This window comes from Camelus dromedarius, chromosome 1 (genome assembly GCF_036321535.1).
Source record: "Camelus dromedarius isolate mCamDro1 chromosome 1, mCamDro1.pat, whole genome shotgun sequence".
Lineage (NCBI taxonomy): Eukaryota > Metazoa > Chordata > Mammalia > Artiodactyla > Camelidae > Camelus > Camelus dromedarius.
The window spans coordinates 16,238,973-16,265,962 of record NC_087436.1 but is presented as its reverse complement, the minus strand read 5'-3'; the positions used below and the strand labels follow the sequence as shown (position 1 = coordinate 16,265,962).

General features: G+C 34.3%; 1 protein-coding gene across 5 annotated transcripts in view; it reads right to left on the bottom strand.

Annotated features, from left to right (window-relative positions):
- Positions 1 to 26,990, bottom strand: part of LRBA (LPS responsive beige-like anchor protein) — a 620,799-nt gene that overhangs the window by 185,956 nt on the left and 407,853 nt on the right. For all 5 annotated transcript variants that reach the window (XM_031464854.2, XM_064490742.1, XM_064490851.1 and 2 more), the window contains exon 41: positions 1,192 to 1,309. In XM_031464854.2, the coding sequence (XP_031320714.2) occupies positions 1,192 to 1,309 (118 nt within the window). The remainder of the gene's footprint in view (positions 1 to 1,191; positions 1,310 to 26,990) is intronic.

Sequence of the window (26,990 nt, the reverse complement as noted above, 5' to 3'; positions counted from 1 at the left end):
TATATGATCATTCACTAAGAACCTAAAGTATATTTAGAACTATCATGTGTATATCCAACATAACTTATTAATAAGCTTCCTTATATATCCACTATTATACTGAATACAAGGGAAGAAAAAAAAACAAAAAGAAAAACTCAGGTTATGGCAGATGACCAAGGCCATGAGGGAAAGGCAACAGAAAAACACACGTACAAAGATATAAAGCAAAGACGCGTAAGAAATTTCAAAGAAGGAAAATAAATGAGGATGAGCAAGTAATAAATACTGTAAGGCTGAGACCCCTCTGGAACAGCAAGAATGCAGACTGAACTAAAGTGTGAAACAGTCACTTGATTATTTGCCTGGGAGAATAATGTTTACATTAGAAGAAGAGGTATGTGTGTGGGAGAAGACCAAATATGAAAGGGAAAAACATCTTTTCCTAAAGAAATCTGTACTCCCTAGAGAAACACGATTTCATTAAAAAATGTATGGAATATATGTTATGCGTAGATTTTTAAAATGACAACTTGTAGGTTATTGACAGAGAAAATAACAAAATTTCAATCTATTTATATAAGAGTATGTAAAATAAGTCATAGAGTTTTATATAATGTCCCTTGTATGCCTCCACTCATACCCAGCAATGCTTTTTCCTTCAAGTTCACATTGTCTCTCCTTCTTGCCTTAATGAATTTCACCAAGTTCAATTCTAAACCCACAAATTGAATTTTAGTTCTTTCAAGAATGATGTAATACAAAGCAACCAGGACAGTTCAGTACCATTTTCTGATGGTCCCTTTATAAATGGCAATAGATTAGACAAAAAATTAAATAAATGTATGAATCATTTGATTACCCTCTCCCCTCTCGAAATGCAGCCACCTTCCAGAAGGAGTTTGAGCGTCAGAGCAACGTTGAGGACATCCAAACTCCACAAATGATTAAATGGGTAGTTATTCCTCATATTTATAAAGCCTTGCACTAATCTGTGATTTGGTCAGAAAAATAAAACTCCTACAAATAATTCTAAGAATGACCAAGGGCTGGAGGGAAACCATGAAGATGCACGTGGTTTGAAAAAGAGGTCAACAGGGCAGAGAGTAGGCTACAAAATTCTATCTAAATGGAAACAATATGGCATGTTAAAAATGAAATTTTGGGAGATGGCGGTTAGCTTTGTAACAATATACGTCTGCGACATATTACCTCTGTTTGCCATAAAGATCTCCAAGGCTGTATTTTGCAAAAGATAACGACGAGAAAAGATTGATCGTATCTCTGTGAACAGCCATTTTCCATGCAGCCCTTCTGTATATGCCAGGATCTAGTGAGGAAAAAAAGAACCCCAAGTAAGTAACAATAGTAGAATTTTTTTTTTTTTGTTCTTCCTGCCAGTTAAAACAGAAAAGTCCCTTTTAAGAAAAAGAATTTCTAAGAATTGAATAAATAATTATTGAATTAATTTGGAGGGTGACTAAGAAAATAGACTGAAATTTATGGAAAAGATGCTTAAATGGAAAAAAAAAACAGAACAGAACTATAAAACATCTGCTTATAAATATATTTGGGGCTTTTTAAAGCAATGATGTAAAATACTGTTTTTCGGGAAATACATATTACATTATTCATTAATTTTTGAGTCACATTAAAGAAGTAAAATTTTAGACAAAACCTTAAAAAGGAGAAAGACCTCAAAAAGATATCCTACAGGCTTATAGATCACTCATAAAATTCAGTTTCATATAAGATGATTATAATGTACCCCTAAATATTTTTACGTACTTTAAAAATACATATTTAAGCTCATAACTGAAAAATCACACTTACAAGGTCACTGTTAAGCTAACAGTCGCTCATTTAGGAAGCACAAAGACTGACTGTGTAAGAGGTTAAGTATCATTTTGTCAGCTAGGCTAAACACAAACCTGCAAATGAACTCAGCATAATCTCTCTATGGAGTAGGTGGTTGTCAGAGTAACTTGTTACAAGTCTTGTCATCCCATGTGACAGACGCAGTGGTTTAGAATACTTTGCCAACTCAAAGTAATCCTGTCTTTAGTCCTAAGCCACTTTGTTGCTTTGTTATTCAAGTTTTGTTTTTAAAAAAGTTCATTTCAAAAGCTTAATTAGGAAAGTGTTAAAGGAAAACCAGATATGGAATTTCTCCACATCAATACTTCACATAGTATTAATAAAAAAATGTATTTGCCATCAAAAACTGATGAAAATCTGTAAAAGAAAATTCAGTTAAACAACTAAGATATATCTCTCAAAAATAACCACCATTAAAAAATACAAATAAAAAGACATTTGATTATGATATTGCATTGTTGGGACAAAGATGAGATAAGCAAAGAGAGGAAAAATAATGAATAGAAAGAATTTATCCAACACAAATGTTCATATCTATACTGATTTCCATTTTCTAGATCTTAATTGCAAAAAACCTGTATTTCTCAATGTAAAACGCAGGGTTTTGGGAATGAGGGGAAGTGAGCAACTGTATTTAATTCGCAAAGTATATATATAGATTTTTCTACAGATATTATTCTATCTCTGGCACCACAGGATCTAGAAATGAAAGAATGGGTACAATTCTTAGGCTCAGTGTTTTTTGAAAAACAAAACAACTCAAAGTCCCAAACAACTAATCACACTTTCAGCTTTAAAACTGGTGATAGAGAAAATCCTACTAGCTCTTTCATACAATCAATACCTATGTACGTGAGATCAAGAGGAATTAACAGAAAAAGAGAAGACAAAAAAAATGGGCACTACTCTCAAGACTTTTTTAAAGCAGAAGTCGCCTGAACCCGTCTCTCACACCATAACCAGTTTGCCCAAGCTCCAGAGTCTGCCGTAGCCTCCTTCGTGGTCTCTTTCCTTCTATTCTTACCTGTAGAGTCTCCTACAACCAGAGTAGCCGAAGAAAATAATTTTTAAAATATAAACCACATCACATCTCTTGTGTATTTAATATCATCCAGTGGATCCATGTCACATGCAGAATAAACTCTGAAGCTCTTTATAATTGTTTACAAAGCCTGATGAACCCAACTCCTTCTTCCTCAGGGCCCTATACTTGCTTTCATCTCTGCATGGAATGTTCTTCTCCCAGATCTTCACAGACTTGGCATTCTTACATTCAGATTTCTGCTCAAATGTCTCCTCCTTAGAGAAGCCATAGGATCTAAACCCCACCTCCTCTCTTACCACCTCATCCCACCCCAAACTCTTCAGGTTTCCTTCACAATACTTATCAGTACCAGAAATTACAATGTTTCCTTGCTTGTATACTGCCTCTTCAGCACTCCAGTACGGGAGCCTAAGTTCTACTAGACCAAAGTCTTTGCACACACTTTATTTCCGCCTTCTAGAATAAGGACTGGCACAAAGTAGGTGTTTTTAAATGATTACATGAACCAACAAATGGCAACTGAAACTCCATATACAATCCAAATTAATTTTGTACAGGCCATATGATATTTTAACAAAATTTCAAGTAGTTAAAAGTACTTGGGAAAATGAATCTTTACATAAATGTTCAGATTTATGGTTTCTCAGGAAAAACTGGAGAATCTGCCCACCTAGATCTAAATGCCACATAGTACCACTGGCGAGCACTCTCTGTTTGGGAACAGTTTCCACTCATTCGCGCATCTGCTATTATCTGCCTAGTTTCCATTGGTATTTGAGTTTGCCGTACTTAACTTTTCAAGTGGCAGAGAACCTAATACATGTTCTGTCCTACTTGCAGTCCAATCTATCCAACTATTAATAAGGGAAGCGAGACCCAGACAAGTTAAATACTTAATACAAAGTCCCTACGGAAGTTAGTGGCAAAGTCTGTCCTACTTGCAGGGTTTCTAATCCAAAAGTCCAGCCCTAATTTACATACCGCATTGTCACATTTCTAAAAAAAAAAAAAAAAAAAAAGATTTAAATGTTTGATAAAGTAGAACTCAGCTCATCAGAAATTTCAATCAATTACACTTGTTTTCCTGTACTGGGGTTTATAAGTGAAAGGGGAAAATCAAATGAAAACAAACAACAAAGGACCTCTTTAGCTCTGTGATATGCTAAGAATATCACACATTGGTCTAAAAATTCTACCTTTTATATCTTTAGAGCTATATAATAAGACTTGTTGCTCGTAATGGTGATGTCAAACATTTCAACATCATAGTCATGCAATTAAAAGATTTAATTACACTCTAGGATATTCCAATTATTAGCAGAAGTCAATATATTTAAACATTATTATGAAATTTTTAATGAACTGAAACAGCTTTCCAATTGATCAAAAAATTCAAGTTATATCCCACTTCTTTAAATAGTACAGTTATTTTTAAAACCTACTTGAATACAGCAAGTGGTATGTCCTTTAAAATTTGTTTTATTACCAATTGTCAAACATATTCATACTACAGGATGTGACATAAGCACCATGCACCCACTACTGAAATTTACAAAATCCTAACACTGTACACTACTGCACATATTTAAAAAATTAATAAAGCATTACAGATAAAGTTGAAATTCCCATACATAACCTTTCCTGATCCCATTTTCCTGCTTCATCAGAGCCAGTCACTATCCTTGTTTTGAGGTTTATCATTCCCAAGGAAGTTTTTATACTATTACTACATACACATCCACAGATAATATCCAGCATTGTGCTACATGTTTTCAAACCTGATATAAACGATATCATACTGAAGGCATGGCAGTGTGCTTTCAAAGTTAAATATAAGCAGATGAAGTAATGTTTTAAAAGTCAAAGAAACAGAAACAGGAGAGACAGAAAATTATTTAGAATTGTCAAAGGTATCAAAATTTAAAAATCAGACTGACTTAAAAAAATTAACAAATGAAATTCTATACTTACGGTCAAAATAACTGGGGTTTAAAATAGAAACAAAGAATCTCGTAAATAACAGAATTACTAGCTGAAATCGATATAATAACATTTCTTTAAAGTATTCATTAGGAAAAGGTGTCAGTACTGAAAAGCAGCTGAGGCCTAGCTAAGCAAGAGGTTTGTTTCATATTGGAATAGTATATTCCTGGTCGGAGGCTTCACTTCAAAGTCTCTAGAGTTCAATTAAAACTGGATTAGGTAGAAGCAGACCCTTCTTTGGGACTTTCTGTTCACTGAAACTCTACATACATTGACAGCACCCTAGACAGAGGTCTAGCCCTCCAATGAATCAGTTGCTATGGAAACCGTATCATTACCATTGCTCTGTGTTATGACCCCAAATCTAGAATAGCTTGAAAGCTTAAGCCTACAGCACTCTCTTTGAATGTTTAGCACCTTGTTTTAATATTGTTAGTATTATTATTAGTGAATTTAACTTTCATCTTTTAATAATTTGTTTCAACAAAGATAGTTTGTTAGTTAAATGTTTAGGTAAGGTTGTAGAGAAGAAAAAAGAAATCAGTATATAATATATATGTATACACACATGTAAGTATATATACTGTTTCTTTACATTAAAAGTACCAAGAATATCCTCTTTAAAATTTTTGTCTGAAAGTTGTGACTCTGAAAAAGGATGTATTATTTCCCCCAAATAATACACACATTTCTTTCTCCTACCCTTCAAATAGTACACTATGAATACATAGGAAAATTTCTTCACTCTGTTGCATTTATTGGCTTGAAAGCAAAACATTTTTCACCTTTAACGATTAATTTTGAAAAGCTTATGAATTTATCCAAATAACACTTTTTCTCATCCTCATGAAAGAATAAAACATAGAAACTTACATTATTGTCTAACTGCATGATACTCTTACTTACTGAATATTAGGCATGTTCAAAATAGATTTAAATAGTCTCTGAAAATATAGCCATATTTGTCTCAAGAAAAAAGGTTTTGTTTTCAGAATCTACCTCAATACATTTAAAACATTTACAAATTCTTTTTAAAAAGGAAGATATTAAAAAGTGATCAAATATTTAACCTCAAAAATAAGAAATATTTACATGGAAGTCTGCATATATAGGATCAATAAAAGGTGGTTTTAAAAATAGTATTCCCTTATACTTAAAACTAGGATTACATATCTAGTCCAAGTATTCACCAATTTGGGGAGAGTTTACTTTCAGGTAATTCCATATTGATTTCTGAAGAATTTGATAATAAAAGTAAAATCAGATAATATATATAAACAATACTACTTAAAATTTCACAACAAAAGCATTTCCCAACTATATGGATATATATTTAACATCAAGAAAAATGTTTTAAACTGAGTATACAAAATATAAACTAGTCGCGCCAACAATTAAACAATTATACCACAGGTAGAAGATATTCATATCCCATTATAGTGGAGCATACTTATACATTAGTCACAAGAATGACATTATAGTGTGGGAAAATGGTAAATGTTTGAAATACATTCAAAATGAAAACTAATGTTGAAAAATATTCTACTATCAACACACCACCAAGTATGTGTGCAATATGTTTTACTTACAATACTTGCAATTTTAACAAACTAGCTGAAAGTAATTTTAATCAAGCATTTTAAAGTTGTACTATTCTATTACTAATATAGTGTTTGGATTTTGTTGCATATAATTTTCTCTGACACTTGATTTCAAAGCATAGCACTAAATTTTTTCGAATAATGAATTCCAGTTGGTTTAAGAATTTATTTCATCACCAACTATACAACTTTTAGTTTCAAGTTTTAAAAGATATATTCTTAAAGTAAAATTTACAAGTCTTTTTTGGATTTAAAAATGGCATATGCTTGACTCTGGTGAAACTTTAAGGGGATAATTTTGTTATTAAATATATATCCATGAGCACATAGAATGTTCCCAAACTTGGAAAAGAACAGAACAATTAGAACAAAAATATGAAGGTCATGAATACAAAAGAAAATTGCCTTTTAAATTAGTTATGAGTTATTTATATTTTTCATCTATATAGTAAATTTCTTCCTTTGCGCACTAATATTATGATGTAGTACAGTATTCTCCTTAGCATTTTCATGGTTGACAAACTCAATTAAACATATTCATTACTCTAATGTTCTACCTGGCAGTTTAGTCAGTATGAAAAATTAAAAATATATAAATAAAATGCTGTGTGACCTCTGTATTGATTGGGCTAAAATGGTTTTAGCCTGGGTGTGGATGATGGGGCAGCTGGGAGGGGCAGGAGGAGAGCACACAAACACATACACTCCTATGTTTTCTCTTCCAATTACTGAGGGAGATGATAAAACCACAGCAAATGATGTATCAGCTCATTTTATCTTATCGCTTTGGGGCTAGGTGACAATGAAGTTCATATTTCACTGGCTCCCATTGAAGATTGTGAAAATTACTTGCCCTCATGACCTGAAATTTCACTAGAAGACAGAAATTTCTCTTCTGCAAAGTAATGCAATTTTTCAGATGTCAACCTTTAGCCCAGCTTTAAAAATTAATTTCATTTATATTAACCAATGATATTGATATTTTCACAGAACGCTCTTTGATACATGAAGCACTGACTGGCAAATTGATGTTGCTTTAGATGGGTAAAACTATTTTATTTTAAGCTGCTATGTCAGACAGATTTATGGCAAACTGAAATTCCCATTTCATAATTTAATATTTGCACTGGAGCACTGCACCTTTAAGCCCTTGGCCTGTGAAAAATTCAGACTCTTCAGTTGGTTCTGTTTTATTTTTAATATTCTTTAGCTTAAAAATAATTTGCATTCTAAATAATGTATCACAAAAGCCACCTCTTATTGAACTAACCTTTAATATGTATCTTAATGAGTCAAAAGCCAAATGTAATAATGAATAAGCAGAACAAAGAAAGTATTTAGCCATCATCCAACTAATTTTTAGTTTTTTTAAATTTAAACTATATCTCCAACCTGATTTTTTGAAAGAAGAGTCCAAATATACCACAAAAGGACAATAAGAAACAATATTAAAGAACATGAATGTATTTTATTTTATTTTTTGTAGCAGCACATAAGGTAAACAGCTAGGTATTCATTTTTCAGAAAAAGAGTAGAATAAACTTAGATGAGTACTTGAATTGAAATAGAGATACTTGGATTCAGAGATATCTTTTAAAAGAAAAACATAATAAAAATAAAGCCACAATATCAATTTTATCATGAACAAGATGTGAAAGTGTCCCACTGTATTTTAGTATAAGAAATACAGAAATATTCTTGAATCCGTATAAAAAAGAAAAAATTAAATATTTTGGAATAGTAAATATGTTACTAAAGATATACTGCCTAGTACTTTATCAAGTTTTTACTACCTTTATCCAGTAAAGAGCTTTGTCTAATTCAAATGCCTTGAGAAAACAACTGTTACACCAATACCCTTCATTTTACTAATAAGGTAACATAAACATGCATAAATTTATATATTACTTTATGACCTTAAAATTAGAAAAAGGCTGAAAAAGACATTCCCCTAATTTAGCTGTTTTCTCCCCAAAATGGTTCAATACCACTCCAACTTTCTGTTCCCAAAATCACTTTTGCAATTTTTATGCTAACAACATTCATACTGTTTTTTGTTTAAAAATAAAGTTAATTTCCCTTACATGTATGATATAAAGAAATGGTGGTATAAATGATATTTTATGACCTTTTTATTTACATTGGAAAGATTCCTAGTCACTTCTCAAAAACTTGTGAGAATGACATGCTATTGTCACTGAATTCAAGTTACAAAGTATTCTTGCCTATTATTCTGCATATTGACTCTCTGAAGTCATGAGCTCTCTGTTCCTTAACAAAGAGCTAAATTTAAATCAGCACTACTAAAAAATTATCTAATTTTAAATATACTGGAATATTCTGTAACATATACTTTTAAAACAAGCAATGGACACCAACTATCTTTCTTCTCCATGCCAATTCTTACTTTATGAACTCAAGCTCAAGCTCAGATTGGTATCAAAAGCCCTCCCCAGACCCATGAACCAAATCTTCAAGTTAAAGTAATATCAGCCTGAGCTAGACTACTTATCTCTTTGTAGCAGACAAAACATGATCTCGCCATGGGAGGTTTCTCTGGTGACTAAGCTATTTAAACTAATTAAAGAGAAAACTTTGTTCATCTTCAAGCAATTTGCTTTTCAAACATAGCAGAGAACAGAAATAAAAAGCTAAAGGAAAAGGAAAAAGTTACATTAGAACTTTATGCTAAGGGCAGGACACTTTTTTTCCTAATTACAGGGAAATACTTATCCACTTTATTTTTTTAGCTTTCTTATTCCTATTAATTACCCAAATTGCTTAGCTGGAGTCAGTTATAAAGATCGGCATAGGTTCCTAATTGCTTCTATGATAGAGCATGAAACTAAACACTGTGCTCATATTCAGCTTCGAATATGATCTTCCAGGGGGAGGCTATAGCTCAGAGGTAGAGCACGTGCCTAGCACGCACGAGGTCCCAGGTTCCATCCCCAGTGCCTCCACATAAATAAATAAATAAACAAACACTTAATTACTCCAGCCCCAAAATAAAAATTAATTAATTAATCAAATATAATCTTTCAAAAAGCTATTTTCTTAAAGGACTTTAATGAGAACATTATGAATACAATTTAAGTAAGACTTGGTGGTTAACCCGATTTCATTGCATAATTCCATAGCACTGCACAGCCTCACTGGACTGGAGTTTCTCCATGACTGGAGTTCTTTGAGGCTAGACCCTGGTCTCAGTCATCCTTCTATTCACAGTACTTAGCATGGTGCCAGGAACATGGAAGACACTGACTGATGGATGGAGAGCCAGCCTGACCTCACAAACTACATACAGTCTAAGAGTCTGAAAGCACATGAACACAAACAGCAAAAAGCAAAAAGGGACAGAAAAAGGAAAACTCCGAAACAGCATTTAAAAAAAGTCAAATTCAAGGGTCAGAGTACTTCAACTTCTAACCAAGATGGAGTAAAAAGGACTGGATTTAACCTTGTACATAAACTTTAAAATAGATATAACATGTGGGGAAAAAGTTGTTTTTAATCATGAAACACCAAGAAATGAAAGACAGAGATCTCTGAGAGGCAGGAAAACAAAGTGGTGACAACCACTACTGCCCCAGCTTACTGCCTGAGTAGACTTATTTGCAAGCCCCAGAGCAGGCAGGAGTAACCCAGAGCAGGAAAACCAGCTTTAGTACAAGGAGGTCAAGGGGGCTATAACTGCAGGGCAGAGAGGCAGACTGGAGGGCGCTGTAAGGTACCAGAGCTCCTGAGATCTGCGGTCTTCAGTACTGATCAGCCTAAGAAAACAACCTGAGCCAGCAGAAGAATCATTCCCCTTGAATTACAGGGAACAATACCCAGAGCTCACACAGCCAGAGTGAAAAACAATCTCATAATTCAGCGAGCACTGATTAGAGTATTCAGAGCGGTTTTGCCTCAGTAGTGGGGAAAAATTAGCCCTGGGCCAATGGCTGCTGAGGTCCTGCCTAATCCTAACAGCGAGGCCCAAATGGATCCATTTATTTCCAAGTTACTTAACTGTATACTAGAATAATGCATTAAAATATTTGTAAGACACAAAAATACCCACCACACAACCAGGTATAAACCACCACAGCTGGTATTCAATTAAAAACTTACCAGGCCTACAAAAATTCAGGAAAATATGACTCATAATGAGGAGAGAAATTAATCAAATGACACGAATGACAGAATTATTTATAAAGGACATCATATTGGACAAAGCAGATTTTAGAGCAAAAATATTAATAGAGATAAAGAAGGTCATTTCATAAATGATAACAGAGCATATATCATCAAGAGGCCATAAATATTCTAACTGTTTATGAACTGAATAACAGAGCTTTAAAATATATGGAGCAAAAGCTGAGAGAACTGAAACTACAAACAGATTTCAACATTTCTCTCTCAAGAACTGATAAAGCAAGTAGATGAAAAAATCAATAAGGGTACAGAATACTTGAAAAAGGCCACCGATCATGACCTAACTGACATTTGTGGGATATTCCACCCAACAACAGTAGAATAACACTTACAAAGGTAAAGCATACTATGAGACAAAAACCAAGTTGCAATCAATTTAGCAGATTCAAATCACAGAAAGTATATTCTCTCACCACAATGGAATTAAATCAGAAATCAATAACAGAAAGACTTTTTCAATTCCCCAAATATGAAAACTAAATAGTATAGTTCTATGTAGCCCATGGGTTCAAGAAAAAAAAAAATCAGAAGGTATTTTGAATCGAATACAAATGAAAACACAACATAAAAGTTTGTGGAACGCAGCTAAAGTAGTCCTTAGGAGGAAATTTCTAGCACTAAACACCTATATTAGTGGAAAAGAAAAAAGGCTTCATATCAATAATTCAGGTTCTACCTGAAAAAAAAAAAACAGAGAAAAACTAAGAGCAAATTAAACCCAAAGTAAGCAAGAGAAAAAAAATAAAAATCAAAGTGAAAAATCAATTAAATAAAAGACCAAAAAATAGAGAAAACAGAAATCACTGAAACCAAGGACTGCTTATTCAAAATGATCATTAATACATATAAGCCTCTAACTAGACTGATCAGACAAAAAAAGAGAAGATACAAATCACCAATATCAGGAATTATCGATATCATGATAGAAAAACGTCACTACAGATTACATAAAGTCACTAAAAGAATAACAAGAGAATATTATGTACAACTTTTACCACTAAATTGGACACTTTTTATCAATGGACAGATTTCTTGGAAGACACAAACTACCAAAGTCCCTTTAGGAAGAAACAGGTAACACAAATAACATTATTAAATAAATCAATTCATAGTTTAAGTCTTCCCATGAAATAAAACTCTAAGGCCAAATGGCACCACTGGTGAATTCTACAAATATTTAAGAAAGACAAAGTGCCAATTCTAAGCAAACTCTTTCAGAATATTAAAGAGGAGGGAATACTTGTCAACTCATTCTATGAGGCCAGCATTACCCATATATTACAACCAGACAAAAGCATTATTAAGACAAGAAAATCCAAGAGGCAGTCGCCACTTAATATTTACATAATATCTTTGTCTTAAGACATTGTGGATACTCTTATAAAATACATGGATTAACTCACATTACCAAGAGACGTTCGCCCACTCCTGCACTTCCACAAATTGTTCCTGAATGTACTCAACTGCCCTGTACATTTCTCAAAAATGTCTACACCAGTTTCCTTTTGTTGTGTATTACAACTTGACTTCCTTTGGATTTTAGTAGGGTGGCTGAATTCTCAGCCTTCTCATTTTACAGTGATTTCATCCATAACCACTGCTTCTAATACCAAACCACACAGGGGTGCAAGAATCTAGTGATAAGACATTAGAGGTGATGAATGATCTCTACTTGGAGATGTCAGATTTGGACTCAAATCCAATCACTTACTAGATACCTTCAACACAATGTCCTCCAAATTCTCAAATTCAACATACCCAGAAATGAACTCATTACTGTCCCCTCAAGAGCTGCCACTAGTCCATTAGAGACTACTTTGCTGAAGGGAGTCATAACCACAGACAGAAACCCAAATCACCCTGAATCCTACATATCATTTCTTTTGACTTCACTCACCTCTCAATCAAGAAGTTCAATAGATTCCATCTCCCTACCAACACCTACATCCCTCTGCTCTTGGTCATGTATACTGAAATCTCCTTTAGAACAACTCCCCATCTTATGTGAATATTTTCATAGGCATAGCTCATGTTCCCACCATGTCACACAACATACACTCCTTCGACCATGCTATGCTGTCTCATGCTTGCATGCTTTCCAGGGCACTGGCCTTCCTATTTGGAAAGTAAACTCTTAATGAGTTTGACAGAGGAGGTGGTAGCAGTGGTTGTATCAGAGTAGTAGTAGACAGTAATACCAAGAAATACAATTTAATTAAAGCTCATTATATGCCAGGATCTACACTAAGTACTTCATTTCAATTAATTCTTAAAACGGTACTAAGAAATAGATGTCATTTTCACCATTTTATAAATTACAAAACAATCTTTGAGAGTTAGATGACTTGGTCAAAATCATTTAACTAGTAAGTGGTGCAGCCACATCTACTAGACGTCTAACACTGTGCTCTAAGCCACTACATAATACTTCCTCCATGGTGAAACTCTCATCCTTAAAGTCCAAGCAAAGGGCTTGGAACATACTGTCCACCAAAACTGAATCAAGAAGAATCTGAACACTTGAACAATCCGATCACTAGAAAGGAAATAGAAATAGCAATTAAAAACCTCCCTACAAATAAAAGTCCAGGACCGGACGGCTTCACTGGGGAATTCTACCAAACATACAAAGAAGAACTCATACCAGTCCTTCTCAAACTCTTCCAGACGATTGAAAAGGAGGGAATACTCCCAAACTCATTCTATGAAGCCACCACCACCCTGATACCCAAACCAGGCAAAGACACTACAAAAAAAGAGAATTATAGGCCAATATCACTGATGAACATAGACGCCAAAATCCTCACCAAAATTTTAGCAAATAGAATCCAACGACACATAAAAAAGATTATACATCATGACCAAGTGGGGTTCATCCCAGGGACACAAGGCTGGTTCAACATATGCAAATCAATCAGTGTAATACATCACATCAACAAGAGAAAGGACAAAAACCACGTGATCATCTCAATCGATGCAGAAAAAGCATTTGATAAAATTCAACACCCATTTATGATAAAAACTCTCGCCAAAGTGGGTATAGAGGGAACATATCTCAACATAATAAAAGCTATATATGACAAACCTACAGCCAGCATAGTACTCAGCGGTGAAAAACTCAAAAGCTTCCCACTAAAATCTGGGACAAGACAAGGATGCCCACTATCACCACTCCTATTCAACATAGTCCTGGAAGTCCTAGCCACAGCAGTCAGGCAAGAGAAAGAAATAAAAGGGATCCAAATTGGAAAAGAAGAGGTAAAAGTGTCATTATATGCTGATGACATGTTACTATATATAGAAAACCCTAAAAGGTCCACACAAAAGCTACTAGAGCTGATTGAAGAATTCAGCAAGGTAGCAGGTTACAAAATTAACGTTCAAAAATCAGTTGCATTTCTTTACACTAACGATAAATCAACAGAAAAAGAAAGTAAAGAAACAATCCCCTTTAAAATAGCACCCAAAGTAATAAAATATCTGGGAATAAATCTAACCAAGGAGGTGAAAGAATTATACACAGAAAACTATAAACCATTGATGAAGGAAATTAAAGAAGACTTTAAAAAATGGAAAGATATTCCATGCTCTTGGATTGGAAGAATCAATATAGTTAAAATGGACACAATGCCCAAGGCAATCTACAGATTTAATGCAATCCCTATCCAATTACCCAGGACAGATTTCACAGAACTAGAACAAATCATAATAAAATTCATATGGAACCATCAAAGACCTAGAATTGCCAAAGCATTACTGAAGAGAAAGAAAGAGGCTGGAGGAATAACTCTCCCAGACTTCAGACAATACTATAGAGCTACAGTCATCAAGACAGCATGGTATTGGTACCAAAACAGACATATAGACCAATGGAACAGAATAGAGAGCCCAGAAATGAACCCACAAACTTTTGGTCAACTCATCTTTGACAAAGGAGGCAAGAATATACATTGGAATAAAGACAGTCTCTTCAGCAAACGGTGTTGGGAAAACTGGACAGCAGCATGTAAAACAATGAAGCTAGAACACTCCCTTACACCATATACAAAAATCAACTCAAAATGGATTAAAGACTTAAACATAAGACAAGATACAATAAACCTCCTAGAGGAAAACATAGGCAAAACATTATCTGACATACATCTCAAAAATTTTCTCCTAGAAGAAATAAAAGCAAGAATAAACAAATGGGACCTAATGAAACTTACAAGCTTCTGCACAGCAAAGGAAACCAGAAATAAAACAAGAAGAAAACCTACGGAATGGGAGAAAATTTTTGCAAGTGAAACCGACAAAGGCTTGATCTCCAGAATATATAAGCAGCTCATACGACTCAATAAGAAAAAAATAAACAACCCAATCCAAAAATGGGCAGAAGACCTAAACAAGCAATTCTCCAAGGAAGACATACAAATGATCAAAAAGCACATGAAAAAATGCTCAGTATCACTAATTATCAGAGAAATGCAAATCAAAACTACAATGAGGTATCACCTCACACCAGTCAGAATGGCCATCATTCAAAAATCTACAAATGACAAATGCTGGAGAGGCTGTGGAGAAAGGGGAACCCTCCTACACTGCTGGTGGGAATGCAGTTTGGTGCAGCCACTATGGAAAACAGCGTGGAGATTCCTCAAAAGACTAGAAATAGACTTACCATATGACCCAGGAATCCCACTCCTGGGCTTGTATCCAGAAGGAAATCTACTTCAGGATGACACCTGCACCCCAATGTTCATAGCAGCACTATTTACAATAGCCAAAACATGGAAACAGCCTAAATGTCCATCAACAGGTGACTGGATAAAGAAGAGGTGGTATATTTATACAATGGAATACTACTCAGCCATAAAAACCGACAACATAATGCCATTTGCAGCAACATGGATGCTCCTGGAGAATGTCATTCTAAGTGAAGTAAGCCGGAGAGAAACAAAAATACCATATGAGATCGCTCATATGTGGAATCTAAAAAACAAAAACAAAAACAAACAAACAAACAAAAACAAAGCGTAAATAAAGGACAGAAATAGACTCACAGACAGAGAATACAGACTTGTGGTTACCAGGGGGGTGGAGGGTGGGAAGGGATAGACTGGGATTTCAAAATTGTAGAATAGACTACACTGTATAGCACAGGGAAATATACACAAAATGTTATGATAACTCACAGAGAAAAAAATGTGACAATGAGTGTGTATATGTCCATGAATAACTGAAAAATTGTGCTGAACACTGGAATTTGACACAACATTATAAAATGATTATAAATCAATAAAAAATGTTAAAAACAAAAAAGGGCTTGTAAAACCTCTGACTTCCCAAGCAGCTTCAACCATCCAGTTTTGTGATATCACAGACCTAGTACAAATTCCATTTATTTGTAAATACCTCCCTTACCAGACAATAAATTTCCTTAGGTAGACATACATAGTACTTACTCTCATAAGCCTAGAGTACTTAGTACATTATAGAACTCAATAAATGTATACTCAATGAATAAATGATAAGATTAACTATTTAAGCTAAAAACTATTCCTCATTTCACACTCCTTGCTTTTACCATTAGCTTCAAAACTGAATAGAAAATAGATCCCCGAGATTTGCTGAAATAGTTGACTTTGTGTCTCAGATTCTGGTAAAGGCATTCAGTGGGGCCATGATCAAGGTTAGTAAAATTTATTGTTCCTGGAGAGAGTAGTTAAAAATAATCTCTTGTAAGTACTAAGGAACTAGGAGTTTAATATTTGGTTCACTTTAAAAGGAACATATTATAAGAGCAAAAATAGTGGATACTTTCCTAGAAATTGGAAAAAATCCTATGAAAGTGTCATTGTCCTATGATGAATTATTAGCACCTAAAAGAAATAAAAGTTTTCTGATATCTCACCCCATCCATCCAAAAAGTATGAACAGATATGTAATGTGAATTTTCTAAATTACCTAACATCATTCAATTCTGCTATAAAAGAAAGTAAGTGAGATTAAAACCAAAAGAAACATTAAACACTGAGAGCAACACAGTAACTTATGGCATATATGCAAAATTCACAGGCTATGTTAAGTAGAGACAATGAGTAAGGAAGTAGCTTGTGAGAGATTTCAAAAGGTGCTAAATACGTAAAGTAAATTTAAAGTTAGATATCTGTTAAGAACTGTTAAAGAGAGCACACTGATGACAGAATAAACACAAGTATTATTTACAGATGGAAAGAGACTGAAAGACCAAGTCCTAAAATATAATCACGCCGACTTTGTTTTAGGTGCTGATATTTCCGCAGGTCTTCAGAGTGAGGCAAGACTGCCCTTTTGTTCCAGACATTCTTTTTAAGGATGTTTGTATAGAGAACAGTCTTGGAACAGACAGGCAGTGCCTTGCTTCAGAGCAAAGGGCAAGTTTGTTTACTGTTCAGTATAATAAAGATAATGATGACCTCTGGGGCAAGGGCCAGACTTCACTGCCCATTGTAAACATTTTGGGTTCCTGAAGACTGAGGTTGCTCAACTGAGATGTAAACTCTCACTGGATACACATCTACCTGGGCTTCTGGTCTTGGTCTGCTCAGGCTGCCGTAATACAGTATCACAGACTGGGTGGCTTAAACCTCAGAAATGTATTTCTCACACTTCTGGAGGCTGAAAGTCCAAGGTCAATGTGCCGGAATATTTATTCCTGGTGAGAGCTCTCTTCCTGGCTTGCAGATGGTTACCTTCCTGCAGTGTCCTCACATGGTAAAGAAAGAAAAAGGTCTCTCTTCCCCTTCATGGCCAAAGTCCTATTCAATTAGGGCACCAACCTTATGACCACATTAAACCTAATTAGCTCCTAAAGACCTCATCTCCAAATATAGTCACAATGAGGGGTTAGGATTTCAACACATGAATGAAAAAGAACATAATTCAGTCCAGAGCACCCTCCACATTCACCTCAAAAAACTTGGGGGCAGGAGGAACAGACATTACCATGATGCTCTTTCTCTTTGTTGTGTTGTAAGAAAGGTCTTTGCCTCTGACCCTGGAGTCTCATGTCTTCTGCCAGCCTTCATGAAGTTTTCGCAGGATAAATTGTTAGCTTGCAAGCAGCATGAAAGTTCAGATCCTTGACAGTTCTTGCCACTCTGGATGACAACTATGTCAGGCTTAAACGTGGCAAAGAACTATATAACACATTTGGCTGATAGGAATGCAGAGTGTATACTGCTGGTGAAAACATGACATGTGAAACTCTTTTGGAAAGAAGTTTTACATTATCTATTAAAAATAAAGATAGCCACATTTTTCATAGTGACAAAAATGAAAATGGAAAACAAGACTGTGAAATCCAATGTATTTCATTAGGAAAATGGGTGAAAAATTGTGATACACCTTCTTGTTCAGTTATTGAAAAGAATGAATTAAACCCACATCAACTTGACTTGGTTAGATATGCAGCATCAGTACGTAGCAGAGTGAGAAAAACCAAGAAGTGTATGTTACAGGATTTCATTTTTGTAAATCAATAAATTCCCCAAGAACACAAATTTATATGAAAATGGAGAGAAATACGAAAGATTACATACTAGATTGTTAATATATGTTAAGTGTCAGAGAAGAGGATCTGGGAGGTAGGAGATGGGGGTGAGGAGAGCCAAGAAAAGAGGGGGAAACAGCTTAGAAATAAAACCCAAAAGCAACAAAGACAACCACTGAGTTGATTATATTTATAATAAAACTATGTGTGCATGCATGCATGCATGCATGCATGCATAAAAACATTTATTAAAATCTGAATGAGAAAAGGCAGGTCATTTTCTAATTTTTTTTTTTTTTTACTATATTATGTTAGCAATTTTTGGATATTGTTATGGAGGACAAGAGTCACTTTTTCTTTCCTTTCTTTCAGTAGTTTCTGGAGTTCAACCTATTTACCTTTTTTCTCCTTTAAAGTTTCCAAAATCTTTTCTTCCCCCTCCTCTCCGTCCTCTTCCTCCTTCTTCTAAATGTACAGAGAGCTATTTGGGTTATCTATTTCTAATTAAATGAGCTTTGGACGTTTCAGACTTTCTAGGAATTTATTCATTTGACCTCAGTTGCCAAAATTAAGATCTATAATGATGCCCTCACCTACATCCCCAATATTGGTAATTCTGTTCTCTCTCTTTTTTATCAATCTGGTTAGATGTTTTCTTCCTTCATCTGTATATTTCTTTTAAAGAATTTGTTGTTTAAAAGATCTGGTGACTTTCCAGATATGTTTCTAATTTTGATTTCTAGTTTTATTGCATTGTGAATAGAGATATAATCTCTAGAATTCAAATTCTGTCAAATTAACACACCTTTTCTTATGATCCAACAAATAGTCTTCACAGTAAACTTTTCACCTCCACTTGTAACTTCTGGAGTTACTAAGCATAATGCCTTATTAATGTCAATTAGATCAAATTGGTTGACAGTGTTGTTTAAGTCTTCGATATAGCTTCTGACTTTATGCCTATTGTTCAATTACTGAGGGAGACATTTTAAAATCTCCAACTATAATTGTGAATTTATTGCTCCCTTTAGTTTCTTCAGGCTTTGCTTCCCATTTTACAATTTCTATTATTTGATGCTGTATCAGTTTCCTATTGCTGCTACAAGTTGCCACAAACAGTGCCTTAAAACATGCAAAATTATCTTATAGTCTTGGAGGTCAGAAGTCTGAAATAGGTCTCAATGGGCTAAAACAAAACAAGTCTGAATTCCTTCTGGAGGCTTGCGGGGAGAATCTATTTCCCTGTCTTTCCACCTTCTAGAGACTCCCTGCATTCTTTGGCCAACAGCCCCTTCTTCCTCCATCTTCAAAGCCAACAGCATAGAATCAGAATCTTTAGATCTCTCTCTCTGACTGACTTCTGCTTCTGATGTCACATTTCATTCTCTAAATGCTCCTATCTCTTCTTTCTCCTATAAGGACTGTTGTATTTACACGGGGCAGATCCAGATAATCCAGAATAATCTCCCCACCTCCAGATGCTTAATTTAATCAGCCCTGCAAAGTCCCTTTACCATGTAGGGTGCATTATACACAGGTTCTGTGGACTGGGATATGGACATCTTTGGGGAATTCCTATTCTATCTACCACAAACACACACACATTTAGGATTGTTATACCTTCTTGACAAACTGGACCTCTTACTGTGAAATGTACTTCATCTCTGTCAGTATTCCTGAAATATATTTTATCTATTTTTAATATTGGGATTCCAGGTTTCTTATGATTAGTGTTTACATGTGAGATGTATTTGTTATCATCCTTCTGTCTTTAGATTTAATTACATCTTTTGTAAACACACACTTGTATCTTACTTTTAATGAGCTTGAAGATCTCTGTTTTTAAATGTTCAATTTTAATTAGATCATTTACATTTAAGGTAATTACTGATATAATTAGGTTTAAGTCCATCTTTTTATTTGTTCTTTGATTCTTTTTTTTTCTTCTTTTAAACTTCTTTTGGATTAATTTTTTTGTATTCCATTTTACCTCTTGTATTGGTTTACTATCTATACCACACTTTCATGTTTTAATGATTATTTATATTTCTTTCAAGTTTAACCTCAGATAATGATCTATCTCCTTGACATATTATATAAGAATCACAAAACAGTATATTCCTTCCCCCCAAACCCTTTGTAGTTTCTTCCTGTTTTCTGAGCTATAGTCATTCCACATACCTTACAAACGCCACAATATATTATCATGTTGACCGTAAACTGTTACATCTTTTAAAGAAGTTAAGAAACAAGGAAAATATCTATTAAAAGTTTGTTTTTTAATATTTAACCTGCTCACTTTCTTCTGATAATTCCATTACATGCATGTTTGAGCACTTGACATTGCCCCATAGCTGACAAATGTTCTGTTCATTTTGTATGAATTTTTTTCCTTTCTGTACTTCAGTTAAATAGTTTCAGTTGCATTGTCTTTAGTTTAACTGATCTTTTCTTTTACAGTATCAAATAAAATGTTAAGCCTATCAAGTTAAGTTTTCAGTTCAAATACCGTAATTTTAGTTTTAAAACTTGATTTCATTCTTTTTTATAGCTCCCATTTTTGTACTGAGATTCCCCATGGGCTTCCTTATTTTGTTCATGTTTTCCATTAAATATCTACATGTATTCATAATAGCTTTTTTTTAAACACAGTTTTTTTAATTTTCTTCATTTATTTATTTTTATCATTAATTAAACTCTAGATTTTATTATGCTTTCACCACTTTTTCCATTAATGTACCCTTTCTATTCCAGGATTCAATTAAAAAAATACATTGTATTTAGTTTTCATGTCCCCTCAAGTCTCCTCTGGTCTGTGATAGTTTCTCAGTCTTGCCTTGTTTTTCATAACCTTAACAATCTTGAAAAGTACTGGCCAGAAATCCTGTAAACTGTTCACAGTCTGGGTTTTCTGGTGCTTTTCTCATGATTACAGTAGGGCTATGGGTTTTTATTAATAATATCATAGAGGGCGTTATATGATATTCACACATTACTGATAACAGTAACCTTCACCACTTGGTTAAAGTAGCATTTGGCAGATTTTTCCATTGTAAAGTTAACTATTAATCCTTTCTCTTACTGTGTTCTTTGGAAGCTGTTACTAAGTCTAGCCCACCCTTGGAAAGAGGTGAGTAGAGTGAAACTAAGTTCCATCTTCTGGAATGGGGAGTATCTATCTATTTATTTTTCCACACTCACATACAGACTTAATTCCATAATCTCCATCATTTCTGGGACCCTTGCTATTAAATAATTGTTCTCCCGGAATCACATTTTCCTGCTTACGGGCTTGTCTTTCAGTTATTTTATATATTGGATATTATGGACTCACAATTATTTTGCTTAGATTATCTTGTCTTTCTTTGCAGAGGGGTGAAATTTTGTTCTGGCAGATAGTTAATTTACTTGTGAATCACATGCTTCCTTTTCACATTTGTTTTAGGCTTTGCTAAGACAAGTATAGATTAGTATTTATTACCCAAGGACAGAGCAGAGGTCTCTTATAAGGACTTCTTATACTTAGTCTTAAAATGGAATAACTGGAGTAGGATAGCAGAAATTGATTTTGCCTTACAGTTAGATCACTGACAATCCATACTGTCCTCCTCTGCTGATACTACTTTTCACCAAGGTAAATGATAACCCATAGGCATCTTGCAATGTTTATTTCAACACAATTTCACCTTGATAAACAAGAAGGTTGGAGTGGACATGGATGGTACACCCAGGCTAATCTGAATCCTGGAGTTTCTAAGGGATAACCCCAAGATCAGTGCACGTAAACACTGGTTTCACCATGCTCTACTCAACAGAAAATAAGCAAACTCAATTGGTATTTTGTACATTTATAAATATATATATGGACTTTGCTTCTTACATCTGACAGTGTATTTATCAAGGGCTTCTACAGTGGTAGTTCCACATTTCACTGATAAAGAAATATAATAGGCAGCATTTTGAGTAAAAAAAAAAATTAAGTATAGTACTTAGGCTAAAGGCAATAATAGTCCCTTCAACCTACAAATGTGGTGTATGTCAAAACACAAGCTACAAACTAGCAATTAGCCCCATTGAAACAGTGTTATAAATATTAGTTCAACTCACAGATTAGCTCACAAAGTGCTATTCTGTCCCCAAAGTGACTGAATTATATACATTTTCTGAATTGTAATCATCCAAGGCCAAAAGTCTTCTTAGCTTCTAACCATCTCAACCCCAAAACTTGACAGAAGCAATAATTATTATAGAGATTAATAATCAAAATTTTCTAAATAAAGAATAGCCTATGCATATCTTAATACTTGTTCAGAAAGTTCAGGATCTCCCCAATACACTGTCCAGTTACACAGGTCAAATCCTACTAAGAGTAATTTAAAAAAAAATAGATGTTACTGAAAATAGACTTGTATACAACTTTTTTCTATTAATGTATATAATATATCAGCTATAAATTGAGAATCAAATGGCATTGTTCATACTCTGCATATTTGGAAAACTGAACAAAACATTCTGTTTCTGGGCAGCAGTTGACATACTCCTTCTTTTCCCCCTTCTAAGAGAACACATTTTGGTTTAATAGTTTTCCAGTTATATTCTTTTTTTCATAGTCCCAAAGATTCATTACTTTGATGACCATTTATCAGAGTCTCAAGTTCAATCTATAATACCCATTGAGATAGCAAATAATTCAGCCTCAGTGACGGTGTGTGTGAAAATGGGCTGTGTCCTAGATAAACGGCCTACCTGCCTCTGACACAGATTAGATCATCATTCAAACTAACCACAGATCTCTACAACAAATACAAGGAAACGCAGGGTCGCTTTAGTTGATGTTCAGTTTTAGTGGCGACTCTTCCTTTTAGGTAGTTACAACACTATCAAAAAACCATCGCATAGGCTTGAAAAACCAAGATTCAGTAATACAGTAATAGAGACATTTCGTAAGTTTTACAGACCACCAACTGTTCCATATATACCTACATCTGACTTCTCTTTTTAACATTAGAGCATCTTCTAAATCTCTGCTATTTCAATCTAACTTAAACTTGTATAAACTATATTATGCTAAGGTTTCAGCCAAGAAATGCATGTATCTCTTTCCATATTCAAATAAGCTTTTTTGTATTCCTCTTAAGTTTCTATTTTCTTTCCATTTGTCTTATTATTAGAAGAAAGAAGTCAACATTTTTGACAGAGGGAGGCTGGCTGGCTATCTGGACAGCTCCTTACAGGGCAGAATTACCTTGGTAAATTCAACAGAGTCCAGAGTTTACTCACTAATCTTACAGGTTCAGAAACAGAAACAAAACAAGATTCATCTGTCAGGGATAGAATCCTATTAACCAAGTACACAAAGATCAAAATATAGAAAAATGACTTTTTAAAATCTATAGAAAGCACAATTACTGATGAGAAGACTAGACACAGACTACATTCTTTACCTATAGGGAAAAAAGAAGGATGATTAAATTCAAAACGACAGTTTATTAATATAAAATAAGAAATATAATAGCTCACTTCTGGTTAATCCTGGCAAAATGACCATAAATTTTTCTCTTCTATTGCCCTATGGCAGACCTTAAAGGTTAGATCACTTAACCTCCTTTTCCAACCCTCCCCTTCCTTGCTTTCCTTGATAAGACAGGTCTCTCTTCCTCCATAATGCCCTCTCTTGCCGCTAAAGACTGTTTGATTAATGAGATATATAAACTTGCAAAGAGAGATAAACTGTAGGAAAAGTATCATTTGCTCAATAAAGATGTGCTGTTGTATCTTTTCTTCCCTCTTTTAAAACTTTTTATTATGAAAATTTCAGACATACACAAAAATAGACTTACTCTATGTACCCATCATGGAATTTTAAGAAGTTTGCCAATTTTGCATCCTCTCTCTCCTATGTGAATTTTTTCTTTGGGTAGTATTTTTCTTCTGTGGTAATTTTAAAGTAAATAATTGTAACATTCACCCACGAATCTGTCATATGGCTCAACAGTTGAAGAGATTTCTTTTTAATTAACCAAATATGTCATTATTACATGTAACAAAAGTAATAATTCCTTAACATTATTCATGTGTAAAAAAAATCCCATCTCAAAAAATACGCTTTTCTTTTCCTTTTAACTGGTTCCAAACTATAATGAAACAAAGTCCACATATTTCAACTGACTGATACGCCTTTCAGGTTTTTATTCAATGAGAATCTCTCTTCTCTTCATATCATGTTTAAAAAAGAAACTGGGTTATTTATTCTATAAAACTTCCCACATTCTGTATTTGGCTGTTTCTTCATGGTATCATTTAATTTTTTCCTCTATCCCCTATTCCTGAAATCAACCATTTCCCCAAAATGAGATGCAACTATCTCATGGAATCTGCTCAATGATTTACAGGGAAGTTTTGCGTTCTAAATAAAGAGAATGTTCCTTTTGGTAGAAAACGGTATTTAGAGACCATAACCTAAGCAATGGGGGTATTCACTGCTTCCAGGTCAACTTCAGCAGAAAGAACTAAGAAACATATGCATTGAGGCACCCCAGATCACTGCAGCAAACTGACAAGGGTACTGCAGGTTACTTTAAACTTCGGAGGAACACAGCAGCAACTGACATCTATCAAATGTCATTTAAACTACTAGCTTGAGATGTTAGATCACATGACATTTCCTTCAATCATGTCACACTTCTACAAAACTGAGTTTCAGCAGCAACAGTGAGGATAAAGACCCAGAGTCATGTTAAAATCAATGCAAAAAAGGAAATGAGAACAGAGATAGCCAACATGATTTCAAGGTTGGAGGATGCTGCACAATTCCAAAGTGGTACACACATCCCATTAATAATTATGGTTATTTGGGAATAAAAGAAAAATATTTTTCTTTTAATTTATCTGCATTATTTTTTTCAAACAACCACTACATAGATACTTTATAAGTCGCCTGGATCTAACTATTTAATAAACAGAGTTGTTAAGTATTTCTTTTAGCCTAGAGTAGGGTTTCAAACCTCAGCACTATTGATATTTCAGATGAGCTCCTTGTTGTGGGGTGCTGTATCTTGTGCATAGAAAATGTTTAGCAGTGTCTCTAGCTAGATACTAGTAGCACTCCTCCAGCTGCAACAATCCAAAATGTATTTAGACATTGCCAAATTTTCCATTGGATGGGAAAAGGCGGAGATAGGGTTAAAATCACTCCTGGCTGAGAACCAATGGCCTAGAGTCACTGTAAAAAATATTACTGAAACATTAAGGGTACCATGGATCAAGGAGGTTTGGGAAACTGATGTACTTTTTAGGGAAAAAAAAACCCCAAAACATGAGTTAGTATTAATCTTTAATGGAATCTTTCAATTCTTTGATTTTATATTTGAACGTTTTTCTTATGCTGAAAATGCTGGTTCCTAATAATAATAATAATTTATATAAGTGCTTCTTCGCTTTATCTTGGAAAACACATATAATCCTTTCAAAAAGGCAAACCAGTATTATGTGAAACAGTAAGTTGAAGAATTCCTTTATAAATTTTACTCTTAATACATATCCAACTACAAACATACAATTAGAATACTTTTAATGTTACTTGAAATAATTTTTATCGAATCATTATCGGTGTAGTTTCGCCACAAAGTTAATATATAGTTAAGTGCATTTACTTCCGAGTGTTTTGATTTTCATTCCTGTTTTCCTGCTTGTGACGTATCATCCTGCAATCATGAGGAGACAGGCATGAGAACATAAGACAGTGTGTAGTAACTGGAGGAACAGAAAAAGCCCGGATAACTGAAAGCATAACTGAACAGCCGAACCATATCAGTAACTATCTGGCAGGTGAGAAATAAAATTCTTATTTATGTAAAATATTTTAGTTGGGGTTTTAGTTAGTTGCAGCCAAATGCCTTCATATCTTCGCATCAAAAAATCTAAACCTCAATAAAATTATGAATAAAAAGTCATTGACTTAAAGAACAAAAGGAGTGTAAGAAGGAAGACTGAGGTAAAGAGACTTGAGTAACACTTCAAAAGACGTAAAGATACACACCAGTGGTCACTGGCGAGAGGAATGAAGTCACAAGCTAAATAGTCACCAAGAGGCCTGCGGTAAAAAGTCACCTAATTCACTCTGCAAATCTCCTCCAAACTCTCAGCCTTTAAACATACTAAGGAACATAGAAAATAAGTTCATAAAAAGAGGAAGACAGATTGTAAGTCTACAGTGACTAGAAGGACCCCAAATCTCTCCAACCTGAAGATTTTTCTTTTCCTATTTTTCTCTCCTGTCTCTTCTCCCATGGAAAACCCGATATTCATTTGCTGAGCAATTAGGAAATCATTTCCACAGTGGAAAATCAGTATAAGATGCATGGATGCCACAAAGCACATAAGAGAAAGTCAACATACTTTCCACTCCCCACTATTTGTTCTCTGACTACCAGCAGGCTCATTATGCTCCTCTACTCCTTCCAACCCCAATACACACAACTCTCACACAGGGTAAAAAGGATCCTTACTAAGAGAATCTGAATGCTCCCTAAGAAAAAGCGTTCACATAATGATACTTGACTGGGTTTGACAATGGACAGGATGGCTTACGGGCTGGTAAGGCTATAGAAAATGCCCAAGAAACATAACTGCATATAAAAACAGAGCTTCCAATTAGGTTTTGTAGGGCTGCAGTCAACAGCCAGGAATCTCCTATAATCTGAGGAAAGACTCGAACATGACAAAGATTGAAAGAAATAGAAAAAAATAAATTCAGAAGGAAGAAAGAGAATTCAGTGAACAGAATGCAACA